General features: G+C 36.5%; 1 protein-coding gene across 1 annotated transcript in view; it reads left to right on the forward strand.

The window, feature by feature from the left end:
* Positions 1–17,974, forward strand: part of OTOGL (otogelin like) — a 155,613-nt gene that overhangs the window by 40,968 nt on the left and 96,671 nt on the right. The window contains exons 15-23 of the mRNA XM_027107096.1: positions 101–246; positions 2,156–2,279; positions 4,148–4,325; positions 7,736–7,860; positions 10,327–10,536; positions 12,425–12,590; positions 13,359–13,433; positions 14,668–14,720; positions 16,320–16,482. Coding sequence (XP_026962897.1) covers positions 101–246; positions 2,156–2,279; positions 4,148–4,325; positions 7,736–7,860; positions 10,327–10,536; positions 12,425–12,590; positions 13,359–13,433; positions 14,668–14,720; positions 16,320–16,482 — 1,240 coding nt within the window. The remainder of the gene's footprint in view (positions 1–100; positions 247–2,155; positions 2,280–4,147; positions 4,326–7,735; positions 7,861–10,326; positions 10,537–12,424; positions 12,591–13,358; positions 13,434–14,667; positions 14,721–16,319; positions 16,483–17,974) is intronic.

Raw genomic sequence — 17,974 nt, forward strand, 5'->3', positions numbered from 1 at the left:
CTCCCCTTTGCTCCCCCTTCTCCCCCTTCTCCTCCTTCTCCTCTTCCACCCCCCCCACCTCCTCCTCCTCCTCCTTCTTCTTCTTCTTCTTTTTTGGTAGTTCAATGCTCTGTTGTAGGTGATTCTCATTTTACTACTTTTGATGGTCGACATTATTCTTTCATTGGAATGTGCCAATACATCCTTGTAAAAGGAACTGGAAAAGATAAATTCACAATTACTTTACAGAAAGCTCACTGTGAGCAGGTAAGAACATTTCAAAATGACCAGAGGAATGTTCATTTTTTTTGACTCAAACTTCTTATCTCGGTTAAGAATGGTAACATGAATGGGTATAGTTATTTTCTTCAAAAATAAGACACCACTGATTGTTAAGATGCATCATTATTCTATATACTACAAAGAAAGAAAGCATGTTGATGATTAATCTGTTATACTATTAATATCATGTATCCTGATTTCAGAGATATTAAATATCTAAAAATCTAAATATCTATTAAAATATAGGATATTAAAATAAATTCAGAGATATTAAAATATATTAAAAATATATCAGATTACATAGTGCGTATTTATTGTACTTTCTTCCTTAAAAATGGTATTTGTTTATGTATAGGTTTTTGGAACATTTCATGACTGCACAATAGACAATAAGCTTTTTGTTACTTCCAAACTGCTCTCTCTTTTTTTTTAACATCTTTATTGGATGTTAATTGCTTTACAATGGTGTGTTAGTTTCTGCTGTATAAGGAAGTAAATCAGCTATACATATACATATATCCCCATATCTCCTCCCTCTTGCATTTCCCTCCCACTTTCCCTATCCCACCCCTCTAGGTGGTCCCAAAGCACTGAGCTGATCTCTCTGTGCTATGTGGCTGCTTCCCACTAGCTATCTGTTTTACATTTGGTAGTGTATATATGTCCATGCCACTCTCTCACTTCATCCCAGCTTACCCTTCCCCCTCCCTGTGTCCTCAAGTCCATTCTCTATGTCTGCATCTTTATTCCTGTCCTGCCCCTAGATTCTTCAGAACCATTTATTTTGTTTTAAGATTCCATATATATGTGTTAGCATACGGTATTTGTTTTTCTCTTTCTGACTTACTTCACTCTGTATGACAGACTCTAGGTCCATCCACCTCACTACAAATAACTCAATTTCGTTTCTTTTTATGGCTGAGTAATATTCCATTGTATATATGTGCCACATCTTCTTTATCCATTCATCTGTCGATGGACACTTAGGTTGCTTCCATGTCCTGGTTATTGTAAATAGAGCTGCAGTGAACATTGTGGTACATGACTCTTTTTGAATTATGGTTTTCTCAGGGTATATGCCCAGTAGTGGGATTGCTGGGTCATATGGTAGTTCTGTTTTTACAAACTGCTATCTTAAAGGTGATTTTTGACAGAATTTAACAAGTTTCACATCATTCTAAATAGATATGATGGATTTTTTAGCATTCTGGAATATTTATTTTAAAGACACTTTCTTGAAATAAGCACATCAATAATTTGTAAACAAAGAAACCCAGATCTTTCATTCATCTCTCTCTAAATCAAGTAGTCAAAATTTTGCCAAAATCTTTTTTTCTATTTTCATTCGAACATAAAATGGTTGTTTCCAACAAAATTCCAGTCTACTTTGTTAGCTTTTTTTTAGTTTGATTTTTATTTTTTCTTTTGCAATATGTCAGGTCTCAGTTAACCTTCTGCATGGAACAGTAATTCTCTTTGTTCTTTTCTACATTGAATTTTTAAAATATTTAATATACCACAAATGAATTTGGAAAGATCCTTTAATTATGAGGTATGGAAAACATAATTATTGGCACTTTATTGAAAAAATTTCTATTTAATAATCTGTGTAAACTGTATGTATGTATATGCTATATTTAATGTACTACATAAAGATATATTTTATTAGTAATGGGGCTACATTATATTCACAATAAGATGTAATAACTATTATATTGCTTATTCTCAAGTTTTCTATATACCATAAATTTTTATCCACGTGTGCTCTCTCCTTTCTTTTCTCCTTTCTCTCCCTCATCTTCTCCCATTTCCTTCTCCCATTGGTCCTGTCCCTTTCCATGTCTTTCTCTCTCTCTCTCTCACTCCTTTAATTGATAATTTGATTTTTATGCAGAACCTTGGCTTGGTCTGCCTTCAGTCTGTAACTCTAATTCTGGAGGATGATTCCAACAAACAAGTGACCCTTAGTAGGGGAGGACAGATCCTCACCAGTCCTAACCAGGGATTCAGTCTGAATGGTAAGAAGCAATGCTGATGGTGTACTTTTCTTACATGAACAACAACAGCAGCACGACTTCAATGGAGTCTTTTCCCATTAGCCGACTAACCTAACATTTATTGAGTGACTGTGTGTTGCCAGCTCCTCAGCCAGACTTAGTTGAGACTGCCATGTTTATGGGATCTAGTGTTTATCTCAAGTGGACTAGAGTTTGGAAGAGGAGAGATACGAGTAAACAGCCACTTAAAAATATGATAAACCCAAAGATATGCATAGGGACTTTGGGGGTCTAAATGATTAGGTACAACTCACTCAACCCTGCAGGTATGGTCAGGAAATTTTCTTAAGGAAGGGACTATCTCATTGAGCATTTACAGCTGAGGAATTGCCCGGATGAAGGAGATGGGGGAAGTGTTCTAGGCATAGCAAAGAGGAGAACTATGCAGTATGTTTAGGGGGAACTGTAACTACTTTGGCATTGCTGCAGCATGAAGAGGGTAAGTGTAGAATGTCCAGAGATGAGAAGAGGGAAAGAGATGGGGGTGAGAATGGGAAAGACCTTATTTTTTAAATTGAAGTATAGTTGACTTACAATATTATATTAGTTTTAGTTATACAACATAGTGATTCAATATTTTTATAGATTGTACTTCATTTAAAGTTATTTCAAAACAATGATTGTTATTTCCTGTGCTGTACAATATATCCTTCTTGCTTATCTGTTTTATACATAGTAGTTTGTATCTCTTAATTCCATGGGGAATGCCTTATATACAGGGCATCATACTTTGTGGTTTTCCTGGGAGGCCCTGTTTATGCCTGTGTTCCAGTATAGTTGCTAATAACAGTCTGTTTTGCTTTCAGAAATGTGTTGAATTGTGTTATAAATTACATGGTCACAGTCAATGTCGTGCCAGGATGTTGATTGAACTTGATATGAAATTGAATATGTAATTGTTATTATTTGACCATTTTTATGTACAAAGATGACAATCTCATATGCTTCAACCAAATAAGCAATGAGTTTTGATGAGGAGACTAACTTTGTCTTTTTTTTCTTGGTAGACTACTATAACAACACTATGGAAATGGCTTTGAGCAATGTCAGACAGGAGGCACAGATAATAGTTAGGATATTATTAGAGGAGGGCATACAAGGAATGAGGAGGAACTGATCCAAGACAGTGACAGTAGAGATGGAGAGAGGAAAACAGATTGAAATTTTATTTAGAAAAAAAGTGCTGTCAACTCGGTGATGGATTGGATTGGGGTTGGTTGGGGAAGGACAACAAGGGGGATGAAGTGATCAAAGAATGATTCTCAGATTTCTCGGTTTGGTGACCAGACTGATGGCAGAAATTGTGATAGAGATGCAGGAGCAACTCTTCTGGTTGCAAAAGTCAAATTCAGTCTTGAGCACAAGTTTCTCTTCTCTAAAGATGTCTCATAAAATGGTGCTTCTCTAGTGCTGTACTCCCCTTTTTGCTCACAGTTTCAAAGGAATGGGGAGTTTTTGAAAAAGTGCCCCTTCCTTATTGAATCATGACCAATTCATGGGAACACACACACATACACACACACACACACACACACACGTTAAGGAAAAGAGATCAGATTTCAAATGTCTAAGGACTGTCCACCCCCACCATGAGATGCTTGCCAACTGAAATTACATGTGCACCTGACAATCTATTAAAAATATCTGCTGAAGACCCAGAGGGAAATGGAAGAAAAGAAAGCAGGCACAAGGTGGTGAAAATTGGCCCCGGAGCACAGGAGCAGGAACTGGGAAGAAGTCTTTTGGAAGAAGACTCCCGATGTACATTAGCATTTCAGAACACTGCCTGTGAGTCTCAAAGCTGATTTATGTATGTTCTTTTCCTGCAGGAATTGTTGAAATTCAGACTCTGTCATCCTTATTTATTCTTCTAAAAACCACGTTTGGTTTAAAGATTCTGTTTGCTATAGATGGGGAAAGAGTTTATATTCAGCTCACTAGTGCGTGGAAAAGAAGAACGTTAGGTCTGTGTGGCACGTTTAATGGGAACATAAGGGATGATTTTCTGTAAGTATGATCTCTGTATAGCTAACATAATTTAATGACTAGTAATTTAGAGGATATAAATTCTTACATTAAAAATGTTTACTTAACTAATAATAGCTTAGTACTCACTGTTCCAAGAGCTTTACATGGATTACTGTATTTAAATTTTGTAGCAATCCCCTGATTAGTATCTCTGTTTTATAGATAAGGAAGCTAACTGAGGCATCAAAGTGACAAATAAATAGCTCAGTCACATAGCTCAAATACAGTGGAGCTGGACTTTGGGTTTAGGTAGCGAGACTCAAGAGCCTGAAGGCTACCCACAGAATAACTTCCCGTTATTCTCTCTCTGCCGCCTATCCTATCAAGCTTAACGGTATTTTATGTAAAAAAATTTTGCTGCCTTTAAAAAGTCTTAGAATCATTTGGTATGAATGATAGTAAATTATACTTTAATAATATTGATATCATTTGGTATGAATGATATCTCTAAAGCAACATTGTGGCATCTAAGTTAATTGGATTTTATGATAGTTGGTGTTTCATTAGGAGAAAAAGCAATAAAATACATTTATACCCCTTGTATTGACAAAGCACTTTCACCTACATGTGATAAGACGTGGTGTATAACTTAGTGTAAATGCTTTGAGCACCTGTTATTGTGCTAAGCACTGTGGGACAATAGAGGCAGTAAGACATTGTTCCCATCCTCAAGGAGCTTATATTGTGGATTGGGAAGGGACAACCGTCTTTCAGAAATAATTTGTTCTAGGCGAGGTATTAATCACAATATGTATAAAAATACTGAGGTGAATTCAAAAAGTTGAGTGTTAACTTGTGTGGTTGTGGCTAGAAGCACAGCAAAATTTTGAGTAGGTCAGGGTGGGCTGGGTAGGCGGGGAGCGTTTCCTGGAGAAGTCATTCTCCAAATGCCATTAAAAAAACACTTCTGCATATTCTTCCTACTTTGGGTTCTGTCCCCTCCCTAATCTTCCCCATTAACTCCTATTTATTTTTCAAACCAACTCGGTCATTATTTGCTTCAAAAAGTAAGTTTGTATCCCACCAAAGTTAATTTTGACTCTTTTATCTATGAAAATCGGTCGTTTATCTGTCTGGTTTCCACTTAAAACTGCAAAGGCGGGCTTCCCTGATGGCGCAGTGGTTGGGAGTCCGCCTGCCGATGCAGGGGACGCGGGTTCGTGCCCTGGTCTGGGAAGAGCCCACATGCCGCGGAGCGGCTGGGCCCGTGAGCCATGGCCGCTGGGCCTGCGCGTCCGGAGCCTGTGCTCCGCAACGGGAGAGGCCACAACAGTAAGAGGCCTGCGTACTGCAAAAAAAAAACCAAACAAAAAAAACAACTGCAAAGGCTTTGAAAATACAGACCGTGTCCTTAATCCTTATATTCTTAAGAACTAGCAGAGTACCTTATATGCACTAGACAGTTGAACTGAACGGAGGTAGGACTTCTGATGTGGCAGCAAGAAGAGAATTTGGATCAGCAAGGAGAAAGGGCATTTCAATTTTTTAATTTTAAAAGAGAGTTTCTTTTACCTTTTCTCCTGTGTAATTAATTTGCTTTTAGGTCATTTGCGGGTTTTGTTTGTTTATTTGTTTCATTTATTGGTAGATCAGAATATTGCTTTCTTATCAATTTGTGAAACAGAAACTATATTAAGTGACTTGGTTAAGATGTGCAGAGGAGACATTAAGCCTTTTCTCTTCCTGTTTGTCAGAATGGGTTAGTAGTCAATGTTTAACAGATGGCAGATCTGTCTGCCTCTTTCTAAGGCACCAGTCTCCTCCATGTATAAACATTCAGGCCTGATAACAGTGCAGGATAATATTTCAGAGTCAGAGATAATTTTCAAACATTGTTTAGCTTTCCAGCATAAGCAGTTAAAATTCCTTGCATCACAAAGTTAATGTGAATCTGCAAACATAATGAATGGAAAATATTAATTACTTGAAAATTTATTTTGTATGCCTTGTTTTAGTAAATTCACTATGGTGAACTGAAAGGCTATTTTATAAAATGAATGCAGTAAATAAATGGGTCTACATTTCAGCTTTTTTTTTGGTATTTATTGTTTTAAGTGAATTAAATGAAATAAGAGAGCCAAGCTCTGAGTCAGTTCCTCCTGGGAATCCTGAGTACACCTATCACCTTGACCTATTTTATTGTGCTTTGTAGGGATAAAGAGGGATGGAGAGGGAAGGAATGAGAAGAGCTAGTGCAAGTCATGCAATTTCTGTGAGTCTTCATGTTCTCATTGGAGCAAAATTAGATTTTGGATTGGGTGTCTGTTATAATTCTATACATTTCTAGAATAGTTTCATTTTGAGGAATAGAAAAAAGAAGGAAAGGGTGGCTACAAGGGATGAGCATGGTGGAGTAGTTTGTGTGGCTCCCTCTTTTACTCCTGTCTTTGTGGTGAGAAGCTCCATATAGCTTCATATTGGTGATTGAGATAAATGGCAGGCAAAGTAGTTATGTTTTTTTGGACACTAAGAGAGTGAAGATAAATGCTACTCTGTTATTTGGCCGTGTTGCAGCAATTCATGCAGTCATGGCTTGCATTAGTGAAGTTTTGCTTGGTCAAAGCTTCCTACAGGAAACCTAGTCCAGCCTGATTCTCTAAGTAGTTCTGACAGTGTCTGGCACAGCTCCAACAGGGATTGTCACTCACTATTGGCTGATGAGTTACTAAATCTTGATGACTTCTGGAGGGGGCATTTTAGTGTCTGGCTCTTAAACATTGTTGTGGTTTATAAGCCTGAAGGATAGATATTTCTCTTCCACTTTGGTTTGCTGAGGGAACTGAAGAAGTGAGAAAACGTGGGTGAAGAGTGCCTCATACCATTTCTCCTTAATTTTCACTTGGTTTGTTTGCCCAACCTCACAGTGGAACCTCAGTATGTCAGGCCTCATAATGAAAATTGAAATACTGAACCAGGAGTGTAGACTATTTCTTCTTTAGGACATTTGTCTTTACCCTGAAAAGAATCACGTGAGCTCCCTACCTCCACCTCCCTAAACCACACGCATTCATGCTTTGGTTGTGTGATATTTCATCAAAGTGGTGTGAACTACGTTTGAATCTCACCTCTGACACTTAGCAGCTGAGTGAACATTAATATTTCTCTAAGCTTCTGCTTTGCCTTCTCTCTAAAATGGGGATAATGGTGTGTCCTTCACAAGGCTGAAATGATTATTAGATAAAACCATGTATGCCCACAATTTGACACATTGTAAAATCTTAATAATAAGAAGCTAACACCGTGTATACTTAAAGATGTAATAAAACATTTCAAGCTTTAAGATTTCTTTGTAAATTAAAAAAGTAGTATTCTCTTTTTTCAATATTTGAAGACTCTGAAGGAAGGAAATGAATGGGAGAGGCTAAGAGAATATTATATTTGCTTTCTAGTTCTCCATCAGGCATGATAGAAGGTACCCCACAACTTCATGCAAATGCATGGAGAGTTTCCTCCACTTGCTTTGCACCTGTTCATGTTCCTATGATGGACCCCTGCAACATTAATCAACAAAACAGTAAGTCTTTCTGCATGTACACCTAAGAAAAAGTTCTCTCTATTACTGTAATTTTGTAAAATTAGATAGTGATTTTAAATTCTGATTTTCTTCATTATGATAAAATCGATGCCATTCTTTATGTATTTTTATTTAATACATATGCCTCTTTATGTAATCTAGGTTACTTTAAAAAAGAACTCCAGAAAATGACTCTTTTATTTACTACTCTGCATTCATAAATTTACTTATTTTAGGTGTTCAGAAATCCCTCAACTGTTCCCAGATGTGAGCTAGCATTTTGGGTATTTCAGATTATTTAAATGCTAAAGAAAAATCTCTGGAAGTATTCTAATAATGCTCGTATAGTCTTGGGATATTCAACTTCAGTTCCACAGTGTGACAGTGCGTGTGAATTCTCCTGTTTATTGATGTCACACTACGAGTTCCTACTCACAGAACATATTATGGCTTCATAAGCAGGAAGCCAGTGATCCAGAGAAGCTTTGTGCCGTCAGGTGTGTAACAATTTGAGATTGTCGTAGAGTTCCAATTTACAATGACAGTGCAACTCACATGCCAAGAATTTTTGGCTGTATTTTTTTTTTTTACTAAAGCCACAGCAGACCACGTGAAAGGCTATTTTACTGTTCAATAAAAAAAGGCGTATTTTTTTTTTTCAAAATCACTTTGTGAAAGAAAATTAATGTGCATGCTTAAATAGATATTTTTATAATTTAAATTTGTTCCTTTATTTTGGTTGGTTTACTGTTTTTATGTAGTTTTAAAAATTCATTATTAATATTGATTGAGTACCCATGAGAAGTTAGTAGAGTTTCTGGATTTTGTAGTGGTTGTTTGGAAGGATTCTGTTTATTGTTCTATGGTCCTTATTATTAACTTATAGTTTTAGTGTCCTGGAAAGAAAACAAGATAATCTTGCTTTTAGTGATTTTTTTTTTTTAATCTAGGCCAACTTCTAATTTATCAATTGGACTTTACTCCAATTTTCTCTGGTTGTTTCTTTAATGACCTCCTTTATTCCCTACCATTTTTTTTATATATATATTTTTGTCCCCATATCTTATGTCTTCTATGACATATATATTTTAGATATTATTTTTCTTCACCTTTGCCATGAACTATTATTTTTTAATTTCAAATAGGTAAATTCAAAAAGATCCCCAAAGAAAGGAAAATAAATAGATGAAAGTCAACTCTGATATGGATTCTGAAGGATATTTTTAAACAAGGATTTTCTGAGTCACCCTTTCACTTAATGTCAGTAGGAATGTTTTTTGATCTACAAATCTTTAGGGCACGCAATAAAAGCTATTGCTTGGAGATCCTGGGAATTAGGAGTATATATGCTAATAGTATGCTGTTATAGTCTGTCATTTGTTTTCATATATTATGTGCATAACAATGCAAAATATATAATACTCAGGTAATTACTTAGATAATTACCATGTGTTTCCAATAATAAATATATTTAAAATGCTCAGCAAAAAAAGTTCAGTATAATTCCTCAGTAATGAAAAAATTCTATCTCTAGCAGCTCATCTTGTCTCTCAAAGACAATGACAACTCAAAGATTGATTAATTTTATCTGTGAAGAAATCAATGCAATCAAGGTCCATTGCACCAAGAAATCACAGGACGAGGCTTTTTCAGAAAGATGAAATCCAGATTGTTTTGTCAAACTTGGTTACTCCCATAAAGAATTATATCTGAGCAGTCATTCTCAAGGAAAAGTCAACACATTTCAAGAACTTATTATACACATCCCCTCAAATGGCTTGGTAGTGATAGCTCATAGCCTTTAGCATATGTTCCATTACCAATTTCTGTTCATTATTCATTTACTCATGTATTCGTCATAGATTCATTTATCAAACATTATTGATCTCCTAATATTTACCAGACATTGTGCACTATGCCTTGCGCAGATACTGCATTTAACGACTATGTGGCATCTACCTCATTACCATTTACCTCAGAGACTCCATTGGAGTGAGATGATTCCTAGTCCTTCCTGGATAATTGTGTATCCCAGGGAATTGCCGTAACATCCACAATTGGCACTGCTTTTATTGTGTGTGGATGTTGGGAGGTAAACCTTCTAATATTCATCAGTTCTTTATAGCAGAATTAGGGTGATTTCCTAAGATGGTCCTCAGGCGATGGGGTAATTGAGGCCACTTCTGTCAGTTAACCCTTCTGTTGCTCAACTTATTCAGGTATAACACAATACTCTTTTTTTTTTTTTTTGCTAGAAGAATATTAAATATGGATTAAGTGCTGTTACCAATATTACCAAAAGAAGTATAAGCTGAAAATATTGGCTCTTATTGAAAATAATATGCAGTACAGTGTTATTTCTCGGAAAGCAAGATGCTTGGATAGTGCTGGAATTTGATACTTCAGGGGTATTTGATACTAGCTAGACTAGTAAATGAAGTGCTAATGGGGTTCTTTGTCTGTTAGTTGGATATGCAGCACACTGTGATGTTATCCACCAAGAGCTCTTTGCTCCTTGCCACATCTATATTAGCCCTGGGCTGTACTATCAGCTATGCCGCCATGATGCATGCAAGTGCGGAAGCGCCTGCCTATGCAATGCTCTTGCCCACTATGCCTACCTCTGTGGCCAGCATGGTGTTCCCATCGATTTCAGAGCTCAGATTTCATTCTGTGGTGAGTATGATGGCATTGTCACTGATAAAGATGATCAAATAACACTTTAGAGATTTTTGTATTTGTAATTACCGCTATTTTTTAAAATAAAAAGTCAATTTTTGCTTAGGTTATTTGACTTATTATAATGTGTAAACATGAAAAAAGTGAAATACTTTATTTCTTAAAATTGGAGCTCTGTTGGATAAGACCAATGGGTTTTGACTATTTTTACCATAAGCAAAATTAGAGTGTAGTTGTATGGTTTGAAATATGCAACAGAAATAATTTGAAACATTTGAAAAAATTCTTATAGAAATGTTCTAAATATTGGAAAGTATGGGAAAGCATTATGTGGTATAGTGACACAGATTTGTAGGTAAATAGGTAAATTACGCAACAGACAATTATTATCTCAAGTTCTTAGGGCTTGAATCTTCCTGGTTATGATGTCTGTTGTTATGCATAGTAGATTGTTTCCTTTCCTTACTGTTCTATAATTTCTTTTATGATTTAATCTTTCTTTATCAAGACTGCCCATTCCCCTTACCCCCATTAGAATCTTCTGTGACCTGGGTTTCAGGAGCTTCATTCTCTCCATCTCGTCATCCCTCAGTGGTTTCAAAAAACTTTTTCCTATTATTCCAGGAGTAACACTGGCCAGTTGTGATGTTAATTTCTCAGCTTGGGCTTTCTAAGACAAAAATAATGTAAATATAAAGGTAATATAAATTCATATACCAAACCTGTGCAGGAATTTGATTTCTCAGAGGATACTTTATTTCATCAGAGACCCCACAGAGTTAGAGAAGCTTTCCTGGCATCTCCCTGTACTATGAGCAGATTTCTTCTAGTCCAGAAGTTGGCAAATTACATCCTTGGGCTTCCCGTGTTTTTGAAAATAAAGTTTACTGCCCATATGTTTGCATATTGTCTATGACTGCTTTTGAGCTACAGGGGTAGAGTTGAGCAGTTGTGACAGAGACTGTATGGCCAGAAAAGTAGAAACTATTTACCATTTAGCTCTTTACAAAAAAAGTTTGCTGACCTCTGCTGTAGTCCATCTTTTCAACTGACGATGGAGATTGTTTTGGAGGTCCAAGTTAAGCGTCTCCCAATTCCTCACCCTGAAAAGGACCAACTTTCATTTTCCATTTCCTTAAGAGTTAAATATTAGGTCCAAGATTACTGGGACCCATCCTCCCTTCCTCTACTTAAAGTTCTGAATTTTATTTCTCTCTTTACTTCTGGCGTATGGAGAAGTTACCCTCCACCGCCATTTTTTTCTCACAATATCAATTATACATTTAACATTATTTCAGTTGTGTTTTATCCAGCATTTTTGTTTGTATAAGTGTGTTTTTCGATTATTTTAGTTTGCCTACTGTAATCAGTTCAGTTTGTTCTAAAAAGAAATTGGAGGGTTTAGCAAAAAGTGCAAACATGATTAAAAAGGCAAAAAACAGGAGCTGTGAGTACAGATTGATAAAGTCAAGTTTTGTGCTAATTGTAGAGGACTAAAAGTTTACTTAGGATTAAATAATGTCAAAGAAGAAGGTGGTGTCAGTATAGCAGTAAATAAATTTAAAATGTGAGGAAGGGAAGTTTATTTAGACGGATAAAATGGCTTAAAAATATTTTAAAAAATTATAGCACAGACTGTTAAAGAATGTTATGGAATGTCACCCTTAAATATATTTCACATAGAAATTTTGTTCTTCTGTTACACTGAGGCAAAGAATTATTTTATTTATTTATTTATGATATAGGATTCTGTAATGTTCTAGGTTTATTGATGTAAGATATCTTCTTTTTTCATGATTTATGTCTATCATAGACTTATAACCCAGCATAAAATGCTTCTCGGCCCTGTGGAGATCTTTCTCAACTGATGCTTCTTCGTCCTCAGGGGTGGTGTGCCAGAAAGGCATGATGTACCATTACTGCTCCACCTTCTGTCGCCGCTCCTGCATCTCTCTCTCTTCCCCAGAACAGTGTCCTGATGACTGTGCTGAAGGCTGCAACTGTCCCGAAGGCAAATACTATGAAGACACACTTAGCTTTTGTGTGCCCATGTACGTCACAGGAGTGGGTTGACAGTGTCCAGTTTTTATCTCTTTTCTCCCTTACAGGATAAATGGGCTATCATGCCTCTTTCCTTTCTTTCTGTTTTTTATCTAATTGACTCAGCACCATAAATTTTTCCACTATTAAACAGTCACTTTTTCCATGAAACAAGCGTCCGTATTTGCAAAGATCTGCTTGTGAGTTGTTTCTTTAATAGTTCTTAATGTCTTTACCTTTATTAATTTATTTGTTAACCCTGTATGTGTTCACAAAAGCTCTATAGAAAGAGCTAAGGAATCTGATGGTTAATCCTGAAGTTTATTCCCACTTGCTTTTGCCATATCAATAATGATAGCAAGGTTTATGTTTCACGGTCATGTGGCAGATTTTAGTAGCAGGATTTTAATGTCTCTCAGCGCTCAGAAATTTCTCAAATCTCATATGACATTAAGACTTTTGTTGTCTACATAAGGCTAAATGATATACCAGTTGTGTTTCTCTGAAGTGCCTTCAGGGACTTTTTATTTGGTGACAAAAACAACACAGTCTGTTCTGTCACTAAAACAATACAGAGCTTGAATTTAGAAAACAAAATCTAAAGCTGCACAAGGCTTCACATTTGTATAACAGAATTGCATGGGATCTCATGGAGTAATGTCATTGTTAGACTGTGCATTAAAATTACCAGTACAGAGCATATGGTCTGCTTGAATTTCAGTGTTTTTTTTAAAATTTATATCCTATTTTGTTAATTTAACCCTTTCTTTTCCTTGCAGATTTCACTGTCGGTGTCATTACAGAGGCAGCATTTACCAACCTGGGGAGCTCATCCCAACGCTCTCAGGCTTATGGTAGATTTCAGTGATGGTGATTGTTCTTGACAAATAACATGTAATCATATAACTTCTTAACCAAAACCATAAATTGAAATATGACACCTATAATTTGAAAAATACAGATAACCTTAATATATACACTTTTAAATCATATATATTACATTTATATATATTAAACCCTAATATATATATATATATATATATATATATATATATAAAACCACATGTATATATTACATTTCAACATGGAGTGCCTAAGTCTTGTGCTCATAACTGCAGAAAAGAGCTATGAATTGAAGTTTCAAATAGTGAAATGGAAGGCCTTTGATCAGTTTGATTCTCAAATAAAAGTTAAGGATGAGATGAGTGTTCAAATACTGTTAGTTACTGAGGGGTTTTAGTTTTGTGGTTTATCCACTGGCTTATTGAGAACTGGTGTGTTTTTCCTTATCATGATACCTTCTTAAGGGATTTTCAAGATTCACATTGCCTGAATTTGGTTTTTGCCTTATGCCCTGACTTTCGAACTCAGGTTGCAAGATTGGACTTCACTCTATCTTCCACACTGCTGCCAGAATGACTTTTCTAGAATTCAAACCAACCATATCACATCTGTGTTTCAGGTCTTTAGTGACTCACTTCATGGATAAATTCTTAGTGTCTTAATAGGAGCTGGCCTTTGACTCTTTGCCATATGCATCCCCTGTCACTTCCCACATGGTACTCTGTCGCATGGAAAGCTGTCCTACCCCTACATGGCTTTGTACTACATCTCCACTCAGTGTGACAGCCTTCCTACTTTAATCTATATCGTAACCTTCATCCCTTCTTCAAAACTTTCCCGACTTTATCTTCTTTGACTGCCCTGATGTCAATTGCTAACAGATTTTTAAACATTTTTTGGTGCTTTACTTCTATGTCTTAAACGTTTCTATGTTGCATGTCACACTGGCTAAATTATTTATTTGTATGTCTTTCTCTCCTACTAGAATATAGTAGGCACTTGGCTAAAGACTACGAATTTTGGTGTTTGAATTCCCCATGCCTGTCACAGTGCCCCACACATATATGAGTGTTTGATAAAAATATGTTGAACTGAAATAGCTCTCTTCGAATTGGACCTACACCAATAACTTATTTGTAAAAATGAAAAATCGTATTTGTCAATTCTTGCATGTTATATTGTTTTAAATACAGAAAAAACTTGAGGTTTGGTTTCATGAATTAACTACTTGTTTACTTCTACCAGCCAGTGTTCAAATGGGACTGTGAAATGTGATGAATTAGCAACACCCTCTGCTGGTAAGATCTGGATTTTTCCTTAAAGAGAATGTGCCTCTAGTACTGCTCCTACTCTTAGGGCAGAAGTTATTAATCCGTCACAGCCCTCCTTGCCAATGTGCATGGAGGAATAGCCTTAGAATGTTTCTCAACATGGTACTCTGGCGCTTCCTAACTTTTTTCACATTCGGAATTATAATATTTGTAGGACAGTGTGGGGTGGACATATAAGGCTGCTTAGGGGCAGAGCTGATCAACCCAGGGATGCTGCCTTGATGCTGCCTATCCCAGCACCACCCCAGGTGCCCCAAAGGCTTTAGGGATATGTATCCAGACACCTGTCGGAACTCACTTGTGCAACAGCAGTTAGGAAACCCTACTCCAGACCAGCAGATTCTAATGTACACACAGTCACCTGGGGATCTTGCTAAAATGCTGATTCTGATTCAGTAGGTCAGGGGTGATGCCTGCAACATTTCTGTTGATGGCTGAAGTGACGCTAATGCTACTGGGTCCTGGGCTACATTATAAGTAGCAAAGCTTTAGTACTAGCAGCCATCAATTAGAAATAGCATGTAAAATGACATCGACTGCCATCTCTCTTGAGGATATCATCTTACGATTGCATATCATTCCTGAAGATCTTATATATTAGGAGACCCTTTATATTACTTATTTTCATCACACAAAAAGCCTCAAATTTTTGGTCACTGTGGAGAAATTCTAGGCAAATACTAAACAAAACTACCTTTTGTTGATTTTAATGGGCAGGAAGAGTGTAGGCTGCTAAAACTAATTGTGAGCTATTGCTTTGTTATTTATTCGCACAGTTATGTAATATATTTTATAAATTAATTTTAAATTATATGCCCTGAATTCAATTTATGAGGATGCAGGCTGTCTAGGGCTTCTTTACAGTGTATGTTCATGGACCACACACATATTCAATAGCTACTAGGCCCTCCCTGCCTTGCCCCATTTGCGTCAGGGTGGCTCAGCATTGAAGAAAAGGATGCCCAGGTGGCCAGACTTCTCACAGAGGAATCCCCAAGATTCCTTTTGGCCCTAGATAAGGGGTGTTATTTAATCCCTCTGAGCTCAAAAGTTTCTGGAGCAATATGTAAGCCCTAGCCTGCCTGTAATTATGTCCATTTTCTGCACTCCTACATTATAGTGAGGACTAATGTAAATAATGACTCAGAGGTGAAGCAAGATCTAAAAGTATCATGTGTTTGTTGTAAACATACAACTTTGTAAAGTTTAAATATACTGTACTGTCAGTCCTCAAAAATTGATAATGTATGTTTGGATTAATCAAAATACCCTGGTTCTTGATATCAGAAAATTATATACTAGTTGTTTAGTTACTGCTTTATGGAAGGCAGCTAAAGTTTTCAAACTCAAAATAGATTTTAGAAATTTAGGTGATTAAAGGAAATCTGTCTAGGGAATGTTTGTAAGCTCATGAACCAAACATTACAGAGTAAGATCAGTTATTACTGTTAAATGCACTGTATTCTATGGTGAATTGTGTTTTGATGACAAATGCATGTCAATAAGATTAAATGTATAGAGCAAATACAAAGTTAAGGGTATTTTATCTGTGCCTTGTCCCTGAAGTTCACATCTGCCCCGAGGGAAAACAGTATTTCGACTGTAGGTTTCCTGACCCTGAATTACCAGCTGGTGGTGTAAATTGTGAAACTACATGTGCAAACCTGGCTATGAACTTCACTTGTGCCCCATCATCACCCTGCATAAGTGGCTGTGTTTGTGTTCCAGGGTAAGCCTCTTTTTCTTGAATGTTTAGAATTTGATAGAAAACACAAGAGCACTTAAAAACATTACTTATAGGAATAGCCAAAATTGTGTTCTGACTAGTGGTTCACTTTGAGTTGGTAACTAGAAGACTGTTGTAATTATTTTTCTGTGCTCATGGAACATATCACATATGTTATGTGTGAGATGCATATCACATGTAACACATGACTAAATAATGTCACAATATGTTATGTATACAATATAATTAAAGTAATGCAGTGAATCGAGGAGAGAACTCATTTCAGGATGGACTTGGCATTTACCTCCTGATTCAGCTGCAATTTTGGGAAAATGATAGTGAGCCACTCTGTATTCAAAACACTTGAAGTACATATCTTTTGTATATTCTGTTGTGCTGTTACTATTGTTGATTTTAAATTATATTATTGATGCCAACTGATCTACCTAATGGATGTTACAGAAAATGGTGTGTTGAGGCTACTTAGGGCAGTGGCTAAGAGTGGGAGCTCTGGCTTCAGACACACCTGTTTCAAATCCCAGCCCTGCCGATATCAGCTGCGTGATTTTTCTGCAAGTTCCTTTAAACTCTCAGGCATTGTGAAATGTGGGGTGTGTGTGTGTGTGTGTGTGTGTATACACTCAATAAGTATGGGCCACTATTTTATGGCAGCATAATTTACTCTTATCTTTGTAAATTTTCTTTAGTAGCAGAAATGCCTAGTATACATGGAAGGTAAATACAGAATCTGGTGGCTATTTGCTTCCTTGCAGGCACACGTGGAATGTGGCCTCACTGGCCTTCCTTCTTCTGGTAGTGAATAGAGGCAGTGCACAGAGGGAGGGCCACCTAAGGCAAAGAGGTCACCCATTGTTTCTCGATGAACGTACTCACACAAAGCGATTCCTGGGCTCTATTCATATAAACCGGGAGCAAAGAAGAGAGAGGTTTTGTGGTCTGTTTCCCAGGAGAGTCACATTTGTCTAAATGGTCCCCATCTGGAATAGGCTGAAGAGCCAAGTAATGGGACTGTATCAATCTCTTTAGAAAGAAAGGACATAGAAGGAGTGTGAAAGAACAAGGCCTTGCCTGGGAAAATAAATGCAGGTAGAAATCAGGTCATACAGCAGCTGAGCAAGGAAGACATTTTAGTTAAAAAGGACAAGGGAAATAAAACCTTTATTATAGTAAAATAACTGAACCCTACAACATTGCTTGATTTGTTTGATTTGATTATGACTCAGGGATGCATGGCTGATTGAATAAATCTACATCCTAATTTTGTTTCATGTGCTTGATGCTATTATTTAAAAAAATATCTATTTGCTGTCACCTTTGACTTTTAGTTCAACAGTGATTTATTAATTTACTGGTCAAATTTTATTACAAAAACTTAAAGTAATTTCCTCCCACCTTCTCTTATTTTATTGAAATAAGTATAGTTGGAATTGACTAAGAGGCCTCTCACTGTTTGGAAATAATTTTGTTACATGGA

The sequence above is a fragment of the Aethalodelphis obliquidens genome, unplaced genomic scaffold (genome assembly GCF_003676395.1).
Source record: "Aethalodelphis obliquidens isolate GAN/ISIS:26980383/991018 unplaced genomic scaffold, ASM367639v1 scaffold8, whole genome shotgun sequence".
Taxonomy (NCBI): domain Eukaryota; kingdom Metazoa; phylum Chordata; class Mammalia; order Artiodactyla; family Delphinidae; genus Aethalodelphis; species Aethalodelphis obliquidens.